The following is a 25992-nucleotide window of genomic DNA, read 5'->3' on the forward strand; positions in this document are numbered from 1 at the left end:
TTGAAAACATGGAAATCAGGGGAAAAGGGCAAATGCCAGATGCCCCAATTGGAGGGAACATCTCCAGACAAATAGAGGCTAAGGACACCATTCCTACCCATCCTGGCTAATAGCCATTGATGGACCAATCCTCCATGAATCTATCTAGCTCTTTTTTGAACCCTGCACCTCCTGCCACACCAGGCCCTGAGCTGGGTGCCCCACTGCCCAGAGCCTCAGCTCACTACAAAATAGGACCTTCCAACAGCAATTGCTGGCATCCAAGCAGCCTCTGGGTATGTCTACACTACCCCGCTAGTTCGAACTAGCGGAGTAATGTATGCATACCGCACTTGCTAATGAAGCCCGGGATTTGAATTTCCCGGGCTTCGTTAGCATAAAGCCGGCGCCGCCATTTTTAAAAGCCGGCTTGTTCGAACCCCGTGCCGCGCGGCTACATACGGCACGGGCTAGATAGTTCAAACTATGTAGTTATTCCAAACTATCTGTACGCCTCGTGGAACGCATAGCAGCAAATCACAGCACAATTGGACAACATGCCCCAGGGGTCAGGTATGGTTCTGTAATGCCCATCGCCACACAGCCCCATCCGACTATGGGGTTGGCAGATAGACAGAACAAAAATAATAAGTAATAAGAACAGCAGCATGGGAATAATTAGAAATCCAGGAGAGTAGCACCTGATTGACAATACAATAGAACAATATTGTGTACCACATCTTTCATGCACATGGCATCCCTCAGTGCTCTACAGAATTAAATAATCCAAGACAACAGATCACACAAGGGATAAACTACAAAAAAGTGAAATTAAAGCATTCAGGCCAGTAACACAGGGGGCGATGAATTGAATGGCAGAGGCAAGGGAGCTGAGAGATGAAATGAACAGGAGTGCCAATGAAACAGGCAGGTGCAGGAAGGCCCTGACAGACAGCAGGGGCTGCAGAGGAAATGTCTCCAGGTGACTGTGTGTGTAGATGGAGAGTGGGGAGAGGATTCCTAGACCAGGAGCAATTCATAGCAGGGGAATTTCCTGATTGTTCTTGACCCACCCAACACAATGGGACCCTGATGCAGCTGGGGGGCCCCTGGCAGCAATATCAGTATTTGCAATGACACAAAGACAAGACCTAAGAGCTCCACCAGAGGGGTTTCAAACAAGGAGAGAAGTTCTCACTGTTCCGGTTCACACATGGATTTGCAGTAGCAGAGGTGCATATCTGCCAAGCCAGGGTGCTTTCACAACACCTTCCCACACAAGAGTTTAGCTGCATGGTTTTCATTAACACCAACCCCAGCTCTTGGCTAAACCCCCATCATGGTGAACAAATACCATGGGAAAGAGCAAAGTACCAGCAGACAGACAGACAGACACTGGCTTGAAAATTAAAAGACAAAACTGTACAAAATCATCATGCACATGCAAGTATATGTTCTGCCTGTGCAATTACCCCCCCACACACACACACTTGCACCAGCAGAGCTTAGTATGTGTCAGTAGTCTGTGACCCAAAGCTGGGTCAGAATCAGTTTGTTGGTACGTAAAATTAAAAAGATTGTGGAGGAGATTTTAAACTAAGGACTGGGGAAAAAACAATGTACAGAGAGCACATGATTCTGACAAAGATGTCCCTTAGGGAAGCATCTATTAATGGGATTCTCCACATCTCAGTAAAAAGGAGAACTTAGAAGTAAGTTAATAAAGTACAAGTAGGAACTGAAGAGAAACAGTCACATGAAATAAGAGTACCATTCAGTTGCATCACATGAAGGCAGACAATGAAATATTGACAGATTTGATAAGTGCTTGTATCCAAATGCTAGAAGTCTAGGTAATAACACTGGCAAATTCATGTGCTTGATATTGGCAGTACATCTAGACCTCAATCTTCTTTCAAAAGAAGCTTTTTCGAAAGAGTTCTTTCAAAAAAGCTTCCTTCGAAAAAGAGCATCCATACCTCAAAACTGGATTGAAGAAGTGATCTGCTTTTTTAAGAGAGCATCCAGACTGCATGGACACTCTCGAAAGCAAGCCATGATTGCTATTCTCAGAATGGCCACAAGGGCACACGTGCTTTTCTCGATGGTCTCTTCTTTCGAAAAATGTCCCTGTTCTGCGGCCACACATGCCTTTTTTCAAAAGAGCTCTTTTAAGAGAGTTCTTCCTCGTGATGTGAGGTTGACCAATGTCGAAAAAAACCCTGCGTACTTTCAATTTAATCTCAAAAGAACGCGGTTGCAGTGTGGATGCAGATTAAGTTTTTTTGAAAAAGGGGCAGGTTTTTTTTAAATGTAGTCTAAACATACCCTAAATGAAGATATAATGGGTATCACAGAAACTTGGTAGACTATGATAATGTAGGGGAAATCTCGTTCCCCTGGGGTACAGAGACCCCAGAAGGGTCCAAGGCCGGAGGTCAAATCAGTGAGGCAGGAGAGAAATCTAGAAAGGAAAACTTTATTATGCATGCATGCAGGCTGACAGCAGAGCCATCGCAGTCAGCCCTGAGTTACAGGTTTTTGGATCCTTTATACAGAATGCTTAGACAGTTCAGTTGTGGATTGTTTTTCTTTAACATATCAAAGTCTCAGCAGACGTACTCTGAGACTTCTGTTCACTCCAGGAGTGCTAGAAGTAAGTTTTACAAAACAAAGGCACATGAGAATGTGGAGTGAGTGGTCTTACAAGGCAAACTGTGACAAAGATAAGAGTATATATGATAATTTGTGACAGACTAGGAGTATCCATGAATTTGAGATAGGCATTTGTAAGGGTCTTTGATTAGAGTTAATTTGATTTCACTCTGATACAGGGAGAGAGGTCTGGAAAACTTAACCCTTACAGCAGTTTTCTTTTAGAGAGTTTTGATTTCTGCACAGTCCCCCCTTAGACACAAATGAAGTTATTTGATTTTCCCCACAATATTCAATGGGATGGAGTAATACCAAGATATGAGATACATGGGAATGACAGAATAGGTCATGCTTGTGGGGGAGTGGCACTGTATGTAAAAGAAAAAGTCAAATACAGTAAAAATCTCAAATGACTCAAACTCTGCCATTGAATCTCTATGCACAGAAACGCCATGCTTGAAGCATGAGAGAGAGCAGTAGGGAAGTACCACTAACCACCTAACCAGGATGGTGATGTTGACTGTGAAATGCATAGCGAGATTAGAGAGCCTACAAACTAGAAACCTCAGTAATAATGGGAGATTTCAGCTGTCCCCTGTATGGGTACCCATCACTTCATAATAGGATCTGGACATTAACTTTCTAGGCACCATTAATGGCCGCTTCTTGGAGCAGCTATCCCTGTAACCCACAAGGGGAGAGGCAATTCTTGAGTAAGTTTTAAGTGGAGCATGGGATCTGGTCCCATGAACGTGGCTGAACTGCTCGCTAATAGCAATCATAATGCAATTAAACTTTCATCCTGTGGGTGGGAGAATACCAAAGAAACCCACCCCAGGAGCATTCAACTTCAAGAAGGAAAGCCACCCAAAATGAGGAGACTAGTTACACAGAAATTCAAAGGAGTAGTCACAAATGTGAAATACCTGCAAGCTGCAGGGAAACTGTAAAAAACTCATATTAAAAGGCTAAAATTAAACATATACCCCACATTTTAAAAAAATAGTTCAAAGCACAGAAAAATGCTAAACGAAGGAGAGGAAGTGGCTAGAGGTAAAATAGCACCTTTTAAAACTAGATATCAAAACATACTGATAAAAATAGAAAGATGCACAAATTCTGGCAAATCAAGTGTACAAATATATGTGGGCGGAGCTAACAAGATTTTGAAGAGCAACTAGCAAAAGACAAAAACTAACAGCAAAACAAAATGTTAAATACATTTGAAGCAGGATGGCCGTAGGCCTCATCACTTCCCAGTGCTCTGGGGACCAGGGAGGCTCAGGCTGGCTCGGGGTGCATACACTCACAGTGCTCTGTAGATCAGGAAGACTCAGGTCACGAAGCCTCCTCCTTCCTCAGTGCTCCGGGAAGGCTAGGATGTACACATTCTTCCCCTCTCTGTGGTGGTGTTGGGGGCGCATGTGCTCAGAGCACTGCCCTACCTCCTTCCCTCAACGTGGTTGGGGTGGAGCCTCAGCAGAGTGGGCAGGGCTGTAGATGGGGATGGGGCCTGCCTCCCCCAGCCAAGGCTGCACCAACCTTTCATGTGTGGAAGAAAACAAGCCTTCACTCTGAGTTTGTAAGCAACAAGTAGCCAGAGGCAGATTTATTATGAGTTGCAACAAGGGAAAAACTGATTCAGATGGGGGAGAGCCCCCCGCCCAAGTCAGTTTTTCCCTTGCTGCAGCTCTAATAAAACTGCCTCTGGCTACTTGTTGCTTACAAACACAGAGTGAAGGCTTGTTTTCTTCCACACATGTCCATCTGCCTTTGTGTTGCCCAGTCACCCAGTTTTGTGAGATCCCTTTGTAACTCTTTGCAGTCAACTTTGGATTAGTCCCAGTTCACCCCCTTTCCAAGAATGTTTGTAAGTTTCACAGCAGTGATCCAAATGCAGATTCCAGGAGCACAACAGCTTCCTACTCCCCCCCCCCACCCCCATCTTTTAAGTGGAGTACCCGGCAATGTTTTCATGATGATCTAACAATCCTTCAATTGTTTGAATGCCCAGCCTTTTGTTATTCTTATCACCTGTCTCTCTCTTTTTATAACAACCCCCCTTCCCTAACGGCAAAGCTAAAAGCAGCTCAAACTCTGTTGCATTTAAAAACTGTCTCTGGAGCCAGGAGATGGGCTTTAGGTGGACCTCAAGCATTAAATTGGTGCCCTTGTCACTGGGGTCTGCCATGGCAGCAGGAAAGGCTGTGCTGAGTCCTGCTGTGTGGCACTGTGAGACCAGGGCCTGTGTCATGCCACAAGCCCTTTCCCTTCTGCCTGCAGCTTTAAAGCATATAGGGGAAGGGAAATTATAGAGTTTTGAGGAGTGTGGATAGAGTGGCCACCAGGGCAGCTGTTAGAATCCCTGGAGGCCAATTATTTTGAAATAAGCACAGCTGCTTTTGAAATAGCATTTTCCATATTCAGGAAGCCCATGCACAGCTATTCTGTAAGGAAAGGGTGGGGAACCTCAGGCCCAGGGACTAGATGTGGCCCCCAGCTTGCCTGTATGTGACCCCTGAGGCTCAGGGCCAGCCCCAGCATTGGGGAGTCCATGCTGGCACTTCCCCCCCCTCCCCCACTGCCTCACCATGGGGCTGGAGCACACAAAAACCACTAGGCTGATGTGGGAGGAGAATGTGGGGAGGGTCTTTCACAATCACTTTTTTTTTCTTTTCACTTGTGTGCGGCCCCCGACTGATTTTTCTGTGGGTCACTGGCCCCCAATGCAAAATAGGTTCCCCACCTCCGCTGTAGGAGGTGTCTTTGCTAATTTGTTGTTACATTTCAAAACTTATTGTCATATTTTGCGCTTCTAAAGGTCAAATTTTAAAAAGCAGAACAAACGAAAGTAAGAAGGACCTCTGGTCAAGGAATGACAACGTACTTTTTGCCTCATTTTCAGAACTAGCCAAGTTGCCCAGAACCACCTTCAGAGGCGTGGTTAGGTTTCCTCCAGGCATGGTCGTCATTAGAGAGAAGAGCTGAGAATCAAAGTTGTCAGTTATATTTTAGAGTGATGAGTGGATATGAGGGTATGTCTACACTACCCCGCTAGTTCGAACTAGCGGGGTAATGTATGCATACCGCACTTGCTAATGAAGCCCGGGATTTGAATTTCCCGGGCTTCATTAGCATAAGCGGGGAGCCGCCATTTTTAAATCCCCGCTGCTTCGAACCCCGTGTAGCGCGGCTACACGGGGCTCGAACTAGGTAGTTCGGACTAGGGTCCTATTCCGAACTACCGTTACTCCTCGTGAAACGATGTGTACCGGTAGTTCGGAATAGGCACCCTAGTCCGAACTACCTAGTTCGAGCCCCGTGTAGCCGCGCTACACGGGGTTCGAAGCAGCGGGGATTTAAAAATGGCGGCTCCCCGCTTATGCTAATGAAGCCCGGGAAATTCAAATCCCGGGCTTCATTAGCAAGTGCGGTATGCATACATTACCCTCCTAGTTCGAACTAGGAGGGTAGCGTAGACATACCCTGAGTCTCTCTGGATAGCCTAAACAGTGAAACATACATGGTGAATGTGTTTTCTGTATAAAAGGTGTTGTGGGATCTGGAAGGAATGGAAATAGAAGGCAAACAAATTTATATGGTAGAATAGGAGAAATTCAGATAACAAGAAGAATAACCAGAATAAATAGTCCATGAATGGGGCTTTGTGTTACTGGAAACTAATGGAGGATTGAAATAAATTTCCATAATATAGACTACATTCACTGCTGAAAACTCCTTTCCTGTCTATGCTTGTCTGTATATAATATGTTGAATGAATCATTAAAAATGTTTTAAGTATTTGATTTAAATGAATAAATTCAATTTGTTCAACTATCAACCAACAGTTTGAATATTTGGTATTCAGGATTGTTATGCATTATGTAGTTGTCACCTTGTTCATTTTGATTAATTTTTTTGTGATTAGCCAATATTTTCCCCTGTTTTGGAAGTGGGGTTTTTTCTTATCTTTCCAATTCACAATTTTAGTAATTTGTATAGTCTAGTGAAAGGAAAAACTCAAACACTACTTTGAGCTTGCTGAATGTACAGTGAACGGTACGTCTACACTGCAGTGCTATTTTGGGATACCGGAAGTATTCCGAAATAGCTATTCGGCATCTTGACAGCTCGCCCATTGTTTTGAAAAATCTTTCAAAATAATGGACACACTATTCCAAAGTCCCTGTAAACCTCATTCCACAAGGATTAAGAGATGTTGCAGAATAGTGGTTACAAAATAATATATTTTGAAATTAACTATCAATAAGCTACACCCCACCTCTCCAAATGTGTATAAAATCATCCATGCTTAATATTACATTAAGACAATCATGGGAAAATTAAGAAGCTAGTATAAATTTCAGCAGAGCAAGGCATTGTGTCCAAAGTTGTTTTTAAAAATTCAACAACATACCTGAGCCAAATATAGAGAAATTGAGGAGACAACTTTCACAAGAAGGGAGTAGATGAACTATTATAAAATGGGGAGATTAGTTTGTCCATTTTATTCACACTTTAAAATAACTTATTATAATGTAATGATTTCATGGTAAGATGTGGTTTCATAAAAAATCTTATCACATAGCACCATCTTCTGAGCAAATTTTTTATTGCAAAATGTATGGCTAAGCTAAAGGCCACATGGTTAATATATTCATACAGATGCTGATTTGAACTGCAAATTTTATATCGAATCCAAACATGACAAAGTTGCAGGATTTTAGTTTGGGCCCACTTCTAGGCTGTGTCTAGATTGCACCCCTTTTCCGTAAAAGGGATGCAAATTAGACACAGCGCAATTGCAAATGAAGCGGGGATTTAAATCTTCCCCGCTTCATTTGTATAAACATGGCTGCTGCTTTTTTCCGGCTTGGGGCTTTGCCGGCAAAAAGCGCCAGTCTAGACGGGGATCTATTGGAAAATAAAGCCTTTTCCGAAAGATCCCTTATTCCTGATTTTAAGAGGAATAAGGGATCTTTCGGAAAAGGCTTTATTTTCCAATAGATCCCCGTCTAGACTGGCGCTTTTTGCTGGCAAAGCCCCGAGCCGGAAAAAAGCGGCAGCCATGTTTATGCAAATGAAGCGGGGAAGATTTAAAACCCCGCTTCATTTGCAATTGCACTGTATCTAATTTGCATCCCTTTTATGGAAAGGGGTGCAATCTAGACACAGCCCTAATGTTTATGAAATATTGAGCTTAAATATCTGTTACTTAGGAAACTTCTACATCTTGTATGAGAAAAATAAGATTCATTCATTTATTTACTTTGTGATCAATGAAGTGGATGAGCACAGTGCAGAACTGAATCTTGTTTCATCTTCCTTTTCTCCTTCATGGTAAGCAAGAGCTACATTTTTAAAAAGAATTCCCATTATACTTGTACAGAATGTTACACTCATTGGCAGCCACTGGGACATTTTATGAACATTTGTCCGTTTCTACAGTAAACTTCCGATAATCCAGAACCTTTAGGACCCAGGGGGTGCCGGATTATCAGAAGGGGGGGCTATGAGGAGTCTGGGGTGGGGTGGAGTGTGGGGGATGAGGGAGCGGTGCTGCAGGACCAACCTGGTAGCACCCCAGCTGCTCTGCCCTGGGCTCCCTCGAGTCAGCTGCTGGTCAGTTTCAGCAGCGGCTGACTTGGGGATGCCCAGGGCAGAGCATCTGGAGTGCTGCCGGGTTGGTCCTGCAGCGCTGAGGGGCGGCACTATGGGACCAACCTGGAAGCACCCCAGCTGCTCTGCCCCAGGCGTCCCCAAGTCAGCCGCTGCTGAAACTGACCAACAGCTGACTCGGGGAAGCCCAGGGCAGAGCATCTCCAATTGTCCGGCTGCCTGGAGCACTTCTGGTTTCCAGGTGGTGCTGGACTAGCAGGAGTGCCAGACCACTAGATGCCGGACAACTGTAGTTTTACTGTATTTTAACTCTCTGAAGAGCATATATATTGTTAGGGACCAGAAACGGACTGAGCTGCTACAGAAAATCTAATAGTTTGTTATCAGGAATTTCTTTGAAGTCCAAAGAGAGGAAATAGACTACGGTCAGTGAAAAAGCTCAAGACATTGTTGGACATCTTAAAATATATACACATCTTCTCAGGGAGCTAACAAGTGAGAGAATATGGAAGGAAAAGATATGTGATCTATTGTGAACATACTTAGCAATAAGGCTGCAAGCACATAATCAGTAACCATCTCACCTAAACCCATAATCTTGAGCGTGGATTCATAGTGGGATGAAGATATGACCGCTGAGGGAGAAATATCCCACAATTAACTTGGAGAATGAGTCTCATACACTTACAATTTTACTTGATGCCAACAATATTTTAAAACAGAAAATAATACGACCAGAATAAAATAATTCGCTCCATTCATGTGATGTCAGAAGGAATCTGGGGTTCAGTCTAGTGCATGAAAAATGGCCTCCTTCACCTGTGCATAGGCTTGGGCAGCCTCAAAGGGGCGGCCTCTATAGGCAATTTGGGCAAGGCCAGCCAAGTATGGTGGCAGAATGGTGGCCCACTGCCCATTGGCCCACCCAGCAACAGTGGCAACTCTCACAAAAGAAAGGCTTCTGGATCATTTTAGAAAACCAGATTGGAGGCAGTGCAGCCAGACGTTCCCTGTCATCCTCCTCTGGTGGGTTGTCCTGCTGGGGAACTAGGGCTGCCAGCTGCTACTGTTGCTTCAAATGTTGGGTTGTCAGCTGTTGCTGGAGCTGCTGCTGTTGGTAGCCAGCTATTGCTGTTTGCTGCTGTAGTTGGTTTTCCACTAGGAACTTGACCAACTGCTTGTTCCTGGATTTCAGCAAGCCCTTAACGTCAGAGGGTGGGCATTGCCCACATTCTCCACCATGTATAAGGGAGGTCAAGCTGCCTCAATACACTGTATAATAACCAGTTACAAGGCCCATAAAGCCCCACCACAGTCTAGGAACTCCGGCCTATAGTCTGGCTAAACAGTAATTCTAGCGTCCAGGCCTCCAGCTCAGGGTGAGGCTATCAAATGTCCTGGGACTCAGGCCAAGGTGCTGGCCGAGTTTTAGTCCACAAGCCCAGCCATTGCTCAGGGCAGGGCAAACAACAAAGTAAAGGTAGGGCCTTCTTCAGGCCGAGCGATAGTTCAGAGGCCCCGCCCATGCTCAGGGCAGGGTAACAAGCAGTTAAGAGCCCACTCCTGGCTGCAGGCTGGGCAACAATTTATAAAATCAAGCCCTTGGTCATGGCAGGACTACAACAAAAGGTAAGACCTCAAGCCTAGCTGTGGGCTGAGCACTTAGTCAGGGCAGGCAACAAATACAAACAGTTTAAACAGTCTGAATCTCAGGACTGTCTGCAGGCTGAATGTAGGTCATGTGTCCTTGCTTTGGCGGAGAGCCAACAAGCACAGGGGGTTTATCCCAACAGGGGAAACCTGCCACTCAAGGTGAGAGGTGGCAGGGTGGACTCAGGCCCGCCCTCTCCACTGCATACCAGCCCAGGGCCCCCAACAGTGGCAGCACTGGCTGCCACTGGGTCAATGGGGATCCTGCCTGCAACATGCTGACCAGGTCACTAGGTCAGCAGGGATCCTGGATGCAATGTGCTGCCCAGTTGACCCCCATCTCCTCAGCCAACACTTGATCAGCTATTTCCTGGTTCCCCCGTTGATATACCTGGCTCAGCCTCTGCTTCTTGGGCTCTGCTGGGAATAATGACACTGGGTCCTGGTCAAGAGTAGGCTCTGGGTCCTGGTTAAGCTGTGGTCCAGGTGGCACAGCCCAATCTCCTGGGCCTGGCAGAGGCCCTGGCCATCCAGGCCAGTCTTGTGGGCCTGCAGCAGCCCAAACTAGTTTTCTGGGCCCGGCAGTGGCCCTGGTGGCCCAGGCCAGTCCTAGTGCAGGGCAGTCGGGTCTTTCTCCTTGGGAGCTTGGGAAGAGTGTCTGACTCGCTCTGCCACTGGGCTCCAACTTATCTCTGAGCCCCTGCTTTTATACTTCTGGCCCCACCTTTCTGCCTTCTGTGGGTGGGGCTGGGTTTTGGCCCAATTCTCCAATGTGTCTTGGTTACTCTGCATCTTATCCCTACTCTCCAGCAGATCTATCTCTCCCAAGCTTAGTATCATTTGTCCCTTGGTTACTTTCCCCATTCAGTAAGCATCCCAAACCTTTTCTGATCCCTTCTTATTGCTAACATGCATGTGGAAACCTTTTTTGTTACCTTTTACATCCCTTGATAGCTGCAATAAATAAAGTATCAGGCCCACACATAGATAGATGGGGATAAAAAACATTTAACAGCTGCTTCACTTATGTAGCATTGTCCATCATTTCATCCAGGAAGCTAAGGATTATGTGGGGAAAAAATAGATTGTGATCACAATAAAAGTCTAAATCATAATGCAGTGAGAAGGGGGAAGAATTAAGATTACATGAGCCCTTTACTGATTTTCATCCCTCACACCATTCTAACATATAATAAATATTATTTCCTCTTTGTAGAAGCATCTTTGTCCTTTTCAACAGGGCTGAAGTTAATGAGTATCTGGAACATTCTTCTGGACAAAGCCTTTGACACCATAAATGTAGTTCTTTTGAGAGGTCAAAACTTTCTCTTGACACAGTTCCTGCAAGTGGGCTAGACATACTATTTCTGAGCAAAGGGCTGCATGCCCTCTAGCTGCAAAGACTCCATGGCTGTAAGTTCTGGTGAGTCACAAGACTCACTCCTTTCAGGGCCCAAGACAACTGTGAATATTTGATTCTGTTTAATTATACTCAGGGCCACTAACAAAAAGGAGGGCCAAAGGGGGCAGCTGGCCTGGAACCTGATGATTTAAAAGGCCCCAGTACTTCTGGACACTTCTACCTCAGCAGCTGCAGTAGCAAAACCCCCTTTAAATCACTGCCAGAGCCCATGACAACATGTGCCTTGCAGCCTTAGCAACACAGAAGCCCCTTCCATAGCCCCTCCCCTTCCATCCAGCTCTTTCTGGGGTGGGGGAGGGTTCCGAGCCAATTCCCCCCAGGGCCTAGAAAAGTGTTTTGTTACCCCGGATTACAGTATAAGTCCATGCCAGTAATATGTGACATGAGAAGGTGGAGAATACATGTTTCCATTTCAAATTTAATAGCAAGTAGCACTCTTTTAGTTCCTCTGTAGCGCTTTCATGTTATCAAATGACAGAGCACTAAGAGGCAATTATGGCAACTAACATAGTTAAGATTTTTTTAAGAATTTAAAATATTTATAAAAACTAAATCCTCTATGAATAGCAATAAGACGAAATCACACAAAATTAGCTTGCAGAAAAATTCTCTATTGTTGCTTAGGCTCTTGTGAGATGAATATCTGCAGCTATTTGGTTTTAGGAACCTAAAGACTTGAAATCTGTTAAAAATTGTCAATTAGTGAGTGAGATTCCATGTGTGCAGTGGAGATGTTAAAAAATGGATAATTAAATAACTGTGTAACTGCTGATTTTTTTAGTTAACTGTGTATCTGCTGAATTTTTTCAGCATGGAGCAGCAGCCAGCTCCCCAGGAGCCGGTGTACAATGGCAGCTGGCTTAAAAGATGACTCCCAGCATGGACTGGCTCCCGCACACCAGCCCTGCTCCCAGGAAGCTGGCTGCCATCCTCTCCTGCTGCCTCTGATTGAGAGACAGAGCAAGGGATGGGGGAAGGGGGGTAGTCGGCTCCCTGGGAGCCCATGCATGCTGGAAGCCAGCTTTTAAGCTGACTCCCAGCACATATTGTCTCCTAGATCCCACTCCACTCCCAGGGAGCTGGCTTCTGCTGGGTTCTGATACAGGGGTGGCAGCACAGGGTAGCAGCTGGCTCTCTGGGAACAGGGCAGGAACTTACATGTAACCATTCATGGTAACCAATAAGCCCAGACTTATCAATGGACTCTGTATGTGGTTATCTTATTACATCCCTAGTGTGCAGTGACCCATCTATGTAAAATTTTCAAATAGCAACCCCTAGCTCTTTGCAAGTGAACCATGTGGGCCTGATGTAGAAGGACTGAGCACTTGACAGCCTTTCTACATCCATAGAAATGGGATTCTCATTTAACTGCATTAGCATCGTAATAACCTTCTTGGATATTAGGATAGACTGGTAAAAGCTGCTAAACAGGATTTGGACAGAGGGGAAAAGTAGATCTTGGTTTATTATCTGAACCTAGTACAGTTATGTCAAGAGTGTGAGATTATCTCAAAAGAATAATAGCAGGATGACTAGCACAGATCCCTGATGAAGATCACAGCCTAGTGTGATGAGGGCTAGGAAAATTTTCTATTCCTCTTAAAATATCAGTTTTCACCTACTCAAAGGAACACATGACCTATGATACAGCATTACCAGGAGAGGAGAGAAGTTTGCTACTATGAGCAACATTGGGACTTCTATATAAAATTACTTTTAAAAGAAAATGTACTGGTAGAAAACATACAGTTAAGAATAGCACAATTGTTGGAATACTGTCAGAAATTACATAGAGACGTTCTAGAGAGAAACTAACATTTATTTTAATTGAGCATGCCATACTATAAACATAATTTGTGTGAATTGATTTGCAGGTTTAAAAATATGTTTTTAAATAATCCCATGGTTGCTATATCTTAGAATTTTTCTACATATTATATTGCAGCATTCTGAAAATGAAACATTCCATCCCCAAAGTTGTCTACATATTTATAAAGCACATTAGTCACTATTTTACCCTGAATTTTTCTCATAATGAAATGAGTTTTAAAGGCTAAAATAGACACTACTCAGATATCATGTTTTACAGTGTAGAATGCTTTACATACATGTTAACATTCCCTAATGTATAATTCCAGCACTCAAAAAATAATCAAAAACGAAAAAAAAACCTGGCACATAAAAGAGATGTTATTCATGTTGAATATTATGTACTGTTTTTCAAGTGATTCCTTGATTCAGTGAAATTTACCTTCATTCTTAGCATGCTAGATGGTTTCAGATAAAATGTAAACATGCTTATTTTAATGGTACATAATGTTACACACGGCACATGTTCCTTCACTACAATGTTTTATACTGGACATGTGCAGAATCTGGCACTTTTTAGCTGAGGTCATAGATTGTTATATCAATATGATATACATTTTCCATTATGTAAGATATACTTGCTGAATATAATTACACTAACATTTTACCAGCAGCAAGTCTAATGCATGGTGATTATTTCAAGAAAAGCCAAATGTATGTAATATATTCTGACAGATAGTCAGAGGGCAATAAATTGACTGTGTGACTGGCAAAATGGTAGTGAATATCAATGCAATATCGAAGTACCAATTTTAGATACTACAAATTACATTAGCAATCTTTTTATCTTTGTATAAACAAAATTGTATTTGAATGCCACAAATGTAACAAAAGAATGATGTCTTCAGACTCTTTGGCCTGCTATTTTTAAAAATTTGTTAGAAAATTTAATCTCCTTTATTGCTAAAATGATTATTCTGTCATAGTGTTTAATAATAAAATGTTAAACAGTATCACAATTGGAAATTCAGTTTTGTAATTTTGTGTAGAATTAGTTTTCTGATTTAATTTGCTTCTATTTTTTAAAGAAAATCACTAAACATTCTCATTTGTGAAATTAGATGAAATTAAAGTAAATTTACTTTAAAAGGAATTTTTACTGCAATTTTCTGTTGTCACTGTTATTTCTCAAATGCAAATGCCTCTTGTACAGTTATCTATTACTGAACACTTTTTTATCCAGGATCAGCTTTTCATTTACTTAAATAAGAATTTGTTTTCTAAATATATTAACATTGCTGCCGATATGGCCAAGAAAAGTTATACCAAATCTTACAGTGATACATATCTTTCACTTTAGCCACTGTTGTATTTTATTAATAACATGTACAGTTTTGTAATAAACTTGAACCATTTCAATATATTATTGTATTTGCTGAATATCAAGTGTAACAAAATATTGATGTCGCATTTGATTCATGTTTTGCAAAAACCTGTCTGTGCAATGGAGATAAACTTCAGTTTTGTGCTCAAACCACAAAATGGCTCAGATTTGAGTGTTCCTCGTGTCAAGAACTGCAAGATTGTAAAGTAGTTTTGTACTATGTTTGGGAACTTGTTTCTTCTCCTGTCACATGATTTTTATGGAACTGTAGTCAGGGCTTATTTCATACCAGGGACATCCATCATGGCAATTTCACCACAACAACACAAGCTCCAGCTCTTCCAATGTTGACAGGCACTTCCTACAAGGAGGAAACACATTTTTCTACTTAGTTAACTTCATGTAATCTATCACCCAAAGATTCAAAAGAAAGCAGTTTGATTTATGTAAAAAAAGATGTATGGTAGCATATGTAAAATAATTAAATGTCTTTAACTAAAACTATGCAAAAGTGATTTTTTTTAAAAAAAATTGCTGTTAGCATAATTTAATGAAAGATGCCATGATTTCATGGCTATCCAGGACTTTTTAGTTGTTATTGGAGCGAGTACACAGTTTCCTGTGGTCCAGAAGCATGGAACATGCTAGCCAAGAGGATCTCTGACAACTAAAAACCATTTATGATTTGGTCTAGAACAGTGGTTCTCAACCAGTGGTATGTGTACCTGGGTGGTGTATACAGTAGTTTCCAGGTGGTACATCAACTCATCTAGATATTTGCCCAGTTTTACAACAGGCTACCTAGAAATCAATAGCAAATTCAGTACAAACTAAAATTTCATACCGATAATGACTTGTTTATGCTGCTCTGATATTGTACACTGAAATGCAGTATTTATATTACAATTATTTGTACCTTATAGTCATAAAATAAATTAAGATAGTAAGTAATTTTTCTGTTATAGCGTGCTGTGATACTTTTGTGGTTTTGTCTGATTTTTGTAAGCACTTAGTATCCTAAAAGGGGTTCCGTATTCTGGAAAGGTTGAAAGCCACTGTCTGGAAGTTATAAAGTTGAGTAGACCTTAAAAAAAATCTGTTAGTAATCAAAACAATATTAAATCTATGATTAGATTCAGTATTCTGAACAATAAGTAAAATTCCACAGAATGCAATGAATCTACATGGAATTTAACTTTTAGGAACAAAGATAGAACTCAAAGAATTTGTAGGTTCATTATAAAGTGAGAGTATTTGCTTTGACCCTTCCATTCTATTTTCACTGTAGTTGATAGGAGGGGAGCAAATAGATTTCATTAATTAAAGCTGTTTTTATTGATATTTTATCATTTTTCTGCCATTTTTCTTGTATGTTCCAAAATATTGTAGATTGTTTCAGCACATTAGCATTGTGTAAAGTTCCATAATTACAGTGCACAATATGTAGAGACATAATACAGCTAAATGGCAAATCATTACTGTGATCAAACAACTGCAGACTATACTTAAGTTGTTCAGCTCACCATATTCTGAAAATGGCTGTGCTTACACTTGCTTGGAAAAGGGGGGAGGATTGTGTTAATTAGCATATGATCTCAGTAATATTCTTATGTTCAACAGAGCATAGGACTAAGGCCAGCAGAAGTGTGATCAGATCCCAATGTTGAGGAAAAAAAGTGTGAACTTGTTTGTATATTAAGGAACATTAAAACAACCTCACCTGTCTTTAAAAATCAGTTTTATCTAATTAGGGACCACAAATGCTAATATACATTCATGTTAATTGTATGCACATTGCACAATGTCAATACAGAGCAAAGTCAAAGTTGTTTGTGTTTTAACTGTGGACTGCTAAATGTCAAAATGCTTTGATTTCTTTTAATGCTCTAAATTTCCTACATTCATAATACTGGGTTTTCAGATGATCATTTCCATATATTGTGTTATTGTAAATTATTAATGTATGCTTTCAATAGTAACTCCATCTTAATATAATTTTTATTTGGAAATTAACTTGATGTTAAATTTTAAATATAGCATGAATTTAATGTTGTCAGATGTTACTTTCCAGGTTCATCCTATTTTTCTGGCTCATCTTCAGTTCAGTCTCTTTCAACACTCTTTCAATTATGTCAGTTTTGAGGACTGTACTTGATTTGGTATTTCTGCCTCTTTACTATTTGATTTTATGAGAAACAATCCCATTCTAGGCATCCCATATTCCTGTCACTACTAAATTCTTACATTGCTTTATGTTATGATAAGAGGATATGTTTACCAAATTTGGTGGTCCTAACTCTTGTCATTTAGGAAGAGTTCTTGATCAAATGGACAAACAAACTCTCTAAAAAATATAGAAGATTTACCCAGTGTTGCTGGGCCCTTAGCTCAAATAAGTTTTGTTTTTCTTCATTTAAGTCATTGTTCAAGAGTGGGGACGAGGGGTTCAGTATGCAGGCTGCCCTGGGAGAGAGGACTACTTCAGCCCTCTCTCACTGTAGCATCTTGGGGTCAGATGAGAAGCACTTGTCCATGGTTGCTGCAGTGGGCACAGCAGTGGGAGAGGTGTAAGTCCCTCAGCTGGAGGATGGACAGACACACAAACAAAATATATAGTTGATAACTGTCCCTTTCTCCACCGTTGCCCCCTCCTGGCCCAAAGGGGTTATAGCTGTCCCAGTTCCCATCTCTGGACATGTGTTGCGCCCCTCCCCCCCCAGTCATTCTGCAGTATAACTGTCCCTGTCCCTCCTGCCAGACCATCTGAAAAAGTGGGTTGTGCCCACAAAAGCTCATGATACCATTTATGATTTTGTTAGTCTCTAAGATGCTGCAGAACTGTTCGTTGTTTTTTTAAAGTTTTGTTTCCATTTTTTGAGAAACAATCAAATTCCAGGCATATCCCATTGTCCTGGAACAACCAAATCCTGACCTTGCTTTAAGTTAGGATAAAAAGGAAGCTGAATACCAAATTTGATGGTCCTAGCTCTCATAGTTTAGGAGGAATTCTTGAACAAATGGACATACACACACACACACACACACACACTCACATATCTAAACTATATAGTAAGGAGATTACCTCTGTCCATTCATTATTTTGTGCATCATAAGATTCCACAGTGTCCAAGTAAGCATGTCCATCATAGCCTCCTATTGCATACAATCTGTCCCCAAGAGGACAGACACCAACAGCATCACGTGGTACACTTAAAGGTGCCACTGTTGTCCATGTGTCAGTTTTAGGATCATATCTAGGATATTTTGACAGTTATTAGAAAACAGTTAATCACAGATAAGGTAATGTTCTGAATTTTAGAAAACAATAATCAAATCAGATTAGCTGAATTACAAATGTAGAAAAAAATGCCTGAAACACTCCAAGCAGAATCAGTTACCACCAGAACAAGAGACAGAGAGGAAAAATAGTTTAATGTTTTATTTAGCCACTAGAGGACTCTTTAAGAACACACAAAAAAATCTATTCTGATTTTACAGGACATAGTTACAGTCTGTCTATTCTCTAATCTGCTTAGATACAATTATTTCATGCCTGGTCTTATGAAATGTGCAGCAATTATATTGTGACAGTAGCTTAATGAGATAAATTGCTACAAATTTAAATGTATTCTTCTTCCCCTTTGCTCATAAAACATGCATCTGCTATTTCAAGTCACAGTTAACATTTAAAGTAAACTTCATTGAAAAAGTGAAACATCTCTCAAGTAGGTATTTTATTTTGATTAAAATATTTACCTTTATAAATTTGGCAACTCAAAATGCATACTGTAAATTTAACATGTGTAAAACTGTAAATTTTCTATGGCCTATATAATCTCTAAATTTCCCTTAAATAAATAGTTATTCCAGATTTACATCAGTGTAACTGAAAGCAGAATTTAGCTATTCTGTCTATCCCCTCTAGTATTCTGCATGTTCATCCATGTTTCTCATGCATTTATCAAAGCATCACAATGACAGAGACTCTAAACCAGGGGTGGGCAATAATTTTTTATAAGGGGCCACACCAAGATTTCAGTAAGTGGTCAAGGGTACAGAAGGGAGCTCAGGATAAGAGGCTGGGGGGCAGGAGAGAGGGTGTGCCTAGACTGCAGGTGGTTTTTTTGGAAAAACGGGTGTTTTTCTGAAAAAAAAACTTCACTTATGTCCACACTGCTATTGCATTCTTTAGAAAGAAAAATCGAAAGAATGCAGGTGTTTTCCTGACATTGATAAACCTCTTTCTATGAAACAGAAGCCTTATTCTGAAAGAGCTCTTTCAGAAAAAAGCATGTGTGGATGGGGAAGAGGGAGTTCTTTCAAAAGAAGAGGAAAGAGGAAAAAGCACAGGTGCCCTGGTGGCCACTCCATCCATAGTAATCACAGCTTATATGCGAGAGAGCATCCATTCAGTGTGGACGCCATCTTTTGAAAAGGAGATTACTTTTTTGATGCACTTTGGCAGGTGGACGCTCTCTTTCGGAAGAATTTTTTTGGAAGATCTCTTCTGAAAAAGCCTTTTTTGAAAGAAGCCTGCAGTCTAGATCAACCCAGGGTGTAGGGTCTGAAAGGGACTTTGGGTGAAGGAGGCGGGGGCAATGCATGAAGCTCCCCCCTCCCTGTGCACAGCACAGAGAGCCACATGTCAGTTGCATTGAGCAACTTGAAGCCAAAAGTCCTGGCTAGGAATTCTGCAGGCTGGATTAAAAGGCTTGGCGAGCCGGCCTGCCCTGCTCTAAATAGTTCTCTGTATTTGTACTACCAATACTGCTAGTTAAATATTCAGATAAGTCACCATGTAAGCAGCATGTCACCCTCTTTCCCCAGATCCACACACCCCTCCCACACCTCATCTCACTCCCTTAGCTCAGATCCCACACTCCAAACTCTTAGGCAATGTCTTACACTACAGAGTTTTTTCAGAAAAACAGATGATTTTCTGAAAAAACTTCACTTACGTCCACAATGCAATCGCATTCTTTTGGGAAAAAAATCAAAAGAATAGAGGGGTTTTCCCTACATTGGTAAACCTCTCTCTATGAGGAAGAAGCCTTTTTCTGAAAGAGCTCCTTTGGAAAAAGGCTTGTGAGGATGGGGAAAAGGGAGTTCTTTTGAAAGAAGAGGAAAGAGGAAAAAGCACAGGTGGCCACTGCATCAATAGCAATCACAGCTTAAATGTGAGACAGCATCCATTCAGTGTGGACACTATCTTTTGATAAAGCAGTTTTCTTTTTCAATGTGCTTTGGCAGTGTGGAAGCTCTCTTTTGGAAGAAGTTTTTTCGTAAGATGTCTTTTGGAAAAGCTTCTTCTGAAAGAACCCTGCAGTCTAGACGTAGCCTTATAGTTAACCAGAATATTTGAGAAACCAGCACTCCCACTCTCCCAACATTAGAGATAGCAAAGCTTTTACTGTAAAACCTTTGAGGGTTAATGTAGGAGTTAAATGGTGAATAGGCCTTGTGTCAGGTATTTGAATGAAGCTCACCTTTGAAGAACAATTATTTATGGAGGGAACATTCCAAATGTATCTGGGGGTAATGAGTGAGTTGGCAAATGTCATTTGAGAGCCTTTGGCCATTATCTTTGAAAACTCCTGGAGATCAGGAGAGATCCCGGATGATTGGGAAAAAGCAAATGTAGTGCCCATCTTTAAAAAAGGGAAGAAGGAACTGCAGACCAGGCAGCCTCACCTTAGTCCAAGGAAAAATCATGGAGGGGATCTAGAAGAAATCCATTTTGAAGCATTTGGAAGAGGGGGAAGTGATCAGGAATAGTCAACATGGATTAACGAAGGACAAGTCATGCCGGACCAATCTGATTAGTTTCTATGATGAGGTAACTGGATCTGTAGATATAGGAAAGTCAGTGGATGTAATGCGTCTTGAATTTAGAAAAGCTTTTGAGATGGCATCCCACAATATTCTTGCCAGCTAGTTAAGGAAGTATGGATTGGATAAATGGACTGTAAGATGGATAGAAAATTGGCTAGACTGTTGAGCCCAAAGGGTAGTGATTAATGGCTCGATGTCAGCTTGGCAGTTGATTTCTAGGGCCAGTTTTGTTCAACATTTTTATTAATGACCTGGATGAGGGGATGGATTGCACCCTCAGCAAGTTTGCAGATGACACTAAACTAGGGGGAGAGGTAGATGCACTGGAGGACACGGATAGGGTCCAGAGTGACCTAGACAGATTAGAGGATTGGGCCAAAAGAAATCTGATGAAGTTCAACAAGGATAAGTGCAGAGTCATGCACTTGGGATGGAAGAATCCCAAGCATTGTTACAGGCTGGGGACCGACTGGCTAAGTAGCAGTTTGGCAGAAAAGGACCTGGGGATTACAGTGGATGAGAAGCTGGATATGAGTCAACAGTGTGCCCTTGTAGCCCAGAAGGCTAATGGCATATTAGGGTGAAATAGGAGGAGCATTGCCAGCAGAGCTAGATAAATGATTATTCCCCTTTATGTGGCTCTGGTGAATCCACAACTGGAGTATTGTGCCTGGTTCTGGGACCCCCACTATAGAAACGATGTGGATGCATTGGAGAGGGTCCAGCGGATGGTGACCAAAATGTGTAGGGGGCTGGAGCACATGACCTACGAAGGGAGACTGAGGAATTTCGGTTTGTTTAGTCTGCAGAAGAGAAGAGTGAGGGGGGATTTGATAACATCCTTTACCTGAAAGGAGACTCCAAAGGAGATGGAGAAAGGCTGTTCTCAGTAGTGACGGGATTTGGGCTTATTTAGTTTTCAGAAGAGAAGAGTGAGAGGGTATTTGATAGAAGCGTTCAACTTCCTGAAGGGAGGTCCCAAAGAGAATGGAGAAAGGCTCTTCACAGTACGGGCAGATGGCAGAACAAAGAGCAATGGGCTCATGTTACAGTGCGGGAGGTCTAGGTTGGATGTTAGGAAAAACTATTTCACTAGGAGGGTAGTGAAGCACTGGAAGGGGTTACCTAGGGAGGTGGTGGAATCTCCATCCCTACAGGTTTTTAAGTCTCGGCTTGACAAAGCCCTGTCTGGGTTGATTTAGCTCGGATTGGACCTGCTTTGGGCAGGAGGCTGGACTTGATGACCCCCTGAGGGCTTTTCCAGCTCTATGATTCTATGATTCTATAATGTGCTCCTAAGCCAGATATGTAAAGGAATAAATGAGTCTTCCATTACCCATGAACCTAGGGAGTTGGTGAAAATATAATTAATTTGATTTACCTTCTTAAAGTAAAACTTGAATAGGGCTGACATACCTTTGCAGAATTCTGCTTCTGTGGGATACACAAACCCAAACTTGAAGGTACTGTTCATTTGTGTTCTATATGAACCATAGCATCCAAAACCAATCTATTTACATTTACAAAATACACATCCTTGAATTCAGAAAAGCAGATTTTGACTCAATCAGAGAACTGAGGGGCAGAATCCCTTGGGATGCTAAAATGAAGGGGGAAAGGAGTCCAGGAGAGCTGGCAGTATTTTAAAGAAGCCTTATTGAAGGCACTGGAAGAAACCATCCCGATGTGCAATAAGAAAAGCAAATATGCAAGATGACCCTATTGGCTTACTAGGAAAATCCTTAGCAAGCTTAAACACAAAAAGGACGCTTATAAGAAGTGGAAACCTGGACTGATGATAAGGGAGGAGTATAAATATATTGCTTGAGAAGGCAGGGGAGAGATTAGGAAGGCAAAAACAGAACTGGAATTGCGGCTAGCAAGGAATGTGAGGGGTAAAAGGAAGGTTTCTAGAGGCATGTTAGCAATAAGAGGGTGATCAGAGAAGGTGTGGGGCCCATACTGGATAAGGGAGGTAACCTAGTGACAGACGATGTGGAAAAAGCTGAAGTACTCAATATTTCTTTGCCTCTGTCTTCACAGACAAGGTCAGGTCCCAGACTACTGCACTAGACAACTCAGTATGGAAAAGAGGTGGGCAGTCCTTGGTGGAGAAAGAACAGATAGAGGGTATGTCTACACTACCCCGCTAGTTCGAACTAGCGGGGTAATGTAGGCATACCGCACTTGCAAATGAAGCCCGGGATTTGAATTTCCCGGGCTTCATTTGCATAAGCGGGGAGCCACCATTTTTAAAACCCCGCTGGTTCGAACCCCATGCAGCGTGGCTACACGGGGCTCGAACTAGGTAGTTCGGACTAGGATTCCTATTCCGAACTACTGGTACACCTCGATCGGGGCTTTTTTCTGGAAAAGACTACTGGGCTGTCTACACTGGCCCTTTTCCGGAACAGTTTTCTGGAATAGCGGCTGATTTTGTACAGTAGAGCATCGTTGCTTTTCCGAAAATTCAAGGGCCAGTGTAGACAGCTCGCAGCTTATTCCAGAAAAGCGGCTGATTTTCCGGAATAAGTGGCCCAGTGTAGACACAGACATGGAGACTGGGAGAGGTCCTGGATGACTGGAAAAAGACAAATGTAGTGCTCATTTTTAAAAAAAGGGAAGGACAATCCAGGGAACAACAGACCAATCAGACTTACCTCAGTCTCCAAAATAATCATGAAGGGGATCCTCAAGGAATCCATTTTGAAGCACTTGGAAGAGGGGAAAGTGATCAGGAATAGTCAACATGGATTCACGAAGGGCAAGTCATGCCTGACCAATCTGATTGATTTCTATGATGAGGTAATTGGCTCTGTCAACATGGAGAAGTCAGTGGATGTGATATATCTTGATTTTAGCAGATCTTTTGATATGGTCTCCCACAATATTCTTCCCAGGAGGTTAAGGAAGTATGGATTGGATAAACGGACTGTAAGGCGGATAGAAAGCTGGCTAGATTGTCGGGCCCAACGAGTAGTGATCATGGCTCAATGTCAGATTGGTGGTTGGTTTCAAGCTGAGTACCTGAAGGATTGGTTATAGAGCTGATTTTGTTTAATATCTTTATTAATGACCTGGATGAGGTGATGGATGGTACCCTCAGCAAATTTGCAGATGACAGTAAGTTAGCGGGGGAGGTAGATACATTGGAAGGCAGGGTTAGGGTCCAGTGTGACCTAGACAGATTAGAAGATTGGGCCGAAAGAAATCTGATGAGGTTCAAAAAGAACAAATGTAGAGTTTTGCACTTGGGATGGAAGAATCCCAAGCACTGTTAGGGTATGTCTACACTAGAAAGTTAGTTCGAACTAACGGACGTTAGTTCGAACTAACTTTCCTATGCGCTACACTAGCGCTCCGCTAGTTCGAATTTGAATCGAACTAGCGGAGCGCTTAGTTCGAACTAGGTAAACCTCATTTTACGAGGACTAACGCCTAGTTCGAACTAGCTAGTTCGAACTAAGGGCTGTGTAGCCCTTTAGTTCGAACTAGTGGGAGGCTAGCCCTCCCCAGGTTTCCCTGGTGGCCACTCTGGCCAACACCAGGGAAACTCTATGCCCCCCTCCCGGCCCCGGACCCCTTAAAGGGGCACGGGCTGGCTACGGTGCCCGTGCCAGGTGCAAGCCTGCCAGCACCCAGCTAGCAGACCCTGCACCTGGCACGGCACAGAGCCACCCACCCGATGCCCCCCAGCCCACCCCCTCTTGCCGGGACCAGGCTGGCGGCTCCCGGGAGCTTGCCCTGGACCGCAAGAGGCGGGCACCTTCCTGGGCTAGTGCGGACATCGTGGACCTCGTCCACGATCTCCGCACTAGGCACAGGAAAGTGGCCGGCTAGGGCAGGAGAGCTGCCAGCCTGGCCACCCAGGACCAGGTGTGCATGAAAATCAAGGGGGTCCACTGAGACCCCCGACCCTGAGCCCTGAGCTTACACTGGCCGTACTGGGTCAGACCAAAGGTCCATCTAGCCCAGTAGCCTGTCTGCCGACAGCGGCCAACCCTAGGGACCCTGGAGGGGATGGACCGAAGACAATGACCAAGCCATTTGTCTCGTGCCATCCCTCTCCAGCCTTCCACAAACTTTGGGCAGGGACACCACTCCTACCCTCTGGCTAATAGGACTCCCTGGACCCAACCTCCATCACTTGATCTCACTTCCCTTTAAACTCTGTTCTAGTTCTAGCCTTCACAGCCTCCTGCAGCAAGGAGTTCCACAGGTTAACTATTTGCTTTGTCAAGAACAACTTTCTCTTACTAGTTTGAAGCCTGCTACCCATTCCTTTCCTTTGGTGTCCTCTAGTCCTTCTTTATGGGAACTCAGGAAGAACTTTTCTGAATGCACCCTCTCCACCCAACCCCTGCTTTTAGAGACCTCTATCCTGTCCCCCCTCCGTCTCCTCTTTTCTAAGCTGAACAGTCCCACTCTCTGTAGCCTCTCTTCATCTGGGACCTGTTCCCAACCCCTGATCATGTTAGTTGCCCTCCCCTCTCCCAGCCTTTCTCTTCCCCTCTCCCACCTCCTTTTCCCAGTCTCCCCCAGTTTTGTTCAATAAAGACAGAGTCAATGTTGGAAGAAACGTTATCTTTATTTTGTACATCAATAAGAAGGGGGGCTAGGGAAGGGTAAGTGGAAGGAGGTGAGGGAGGAATGGGGTACGAGCCCCCGATGGGGAGGACTGGGCTGGCTCTGCAGGCTTCTGGGGGTGGAAGCTCTCCTGCAGCCCCCAGATCGCCCCCTCTTCCCAGATCGCAGCCTGCGGTAAGTGCAGCCGGGCTGATGGCCGAGTGGTGTGATGTGCCCAGTGTGGGTACTCCGGGCACTCCAAGCCAGGACTGCTTTGCAAGCGGGGCACCCCTGAGAACTGTCTGTCCGGGGTGGGGGTCGGGACCCTTTAAGCGCAGCCCTCGGCTAGCCTGAGACAGTATCTCCATGCTCTAAGTCCTCCTTTTATGCCCTGCCGGCACTGCTTCCGGCCATCATTAAGCCCTGTTCAGAGTCCACTCAATGTGGACTTACTAGTTCGAACTAGCAAAACGCTAGTTCGAACTAGTTTTTAGTTCTAGACGCGTTAGTTCGAACTAGCTTAGTTCGAATTAACTAATTCGAACTAAGTTAGTTCGAACTAGCGCTGTAGTGTAGACGTACCCTTACAGGCTGGGGACTGACTGGCTAAGTAGCAGTTCAGCCAAAAATACCTGGGGATTACAGTGGATGGGAAGCTGGATCTTAGTCAGCAGTGTGCTATTGTAGCCAAGAAGGCTAATGGCATACTGGGGTGCATTCGGAGGAACATTTCCAGCAGATCTAGAGAAGTTGTTATTCCCCTTTATTCGACATTAGTGAGTTCACACCTGGAGTATTGTGTCTAGTTCTGAGCCCTCCACTACAGAAAGGATGTGGAAGCATTGGAGAGGGTCCAGCGCAGGGCAACCAAAATGTTTAGGGGGCTGGAGCACATGACCTATGAAGAGAGCCTGAGGGATTTGAGTTCATTTAGTCTGCAGAAGAGAAGAGTGAGGGGGGATTTGATAGCAGCCTTCAATGTCCTGAAGGGAGGTTCCAAAGAGGATGGAGAGAGGCTGTTCTCAGTAGTGACAGAAGGCAGAACAAGGAGCAATGGTTTCAAGTTACAGTG

General features: G+C 43.1%; 1 protein-coding gene across 3 annotated transcripts in view; it reads right to left on the minus strand.

Moving 5' to 3' along the window:
- Nucleotides 1-13133: 13133 nt before the first annotated feature.
- KLHL4 (kelch like family member 4) overlaps nt 13134-25992 on the minus strand; it is an 89126-nt gene continuing 76267 nt past the window's right edge. For all 3 annotated transcript variants that reach the window (XM_006121432.4, XM_014572706.3, XM_075940742.1), the window contains exons 10-11: nt 17605-17776; nt 13134-14883 (exon numbers count right to left, since the gene is read on the minus strand). In XM_006121432.4, the coding sequence (XP_006121494.1) occupies nt 14824-14883; nt 17605-17776 (232 nt within the window). In that variant the 3' untranslated portion in view covers nt 13134-14823. The remainder of the gene's footprint in view (nt 14884-17604; nt 17777-25992) is intronic.

The sequence above is a fragment of the Pelodiscus sinensis genome, chromosome 13, assembly GCF_049634645.1.
Source record: "Pelodiscus sinensis isolate JC-2024 chromosome 13, ASM4963464v1, whole genome shotgun sequence".
Taxonomy (NCBI): domain Eukaryota; kingdom Metazoa; phylum Chordata; order Testudines; family Trionychidae; genus Pelodiscus; species Pelodiscus sinensis.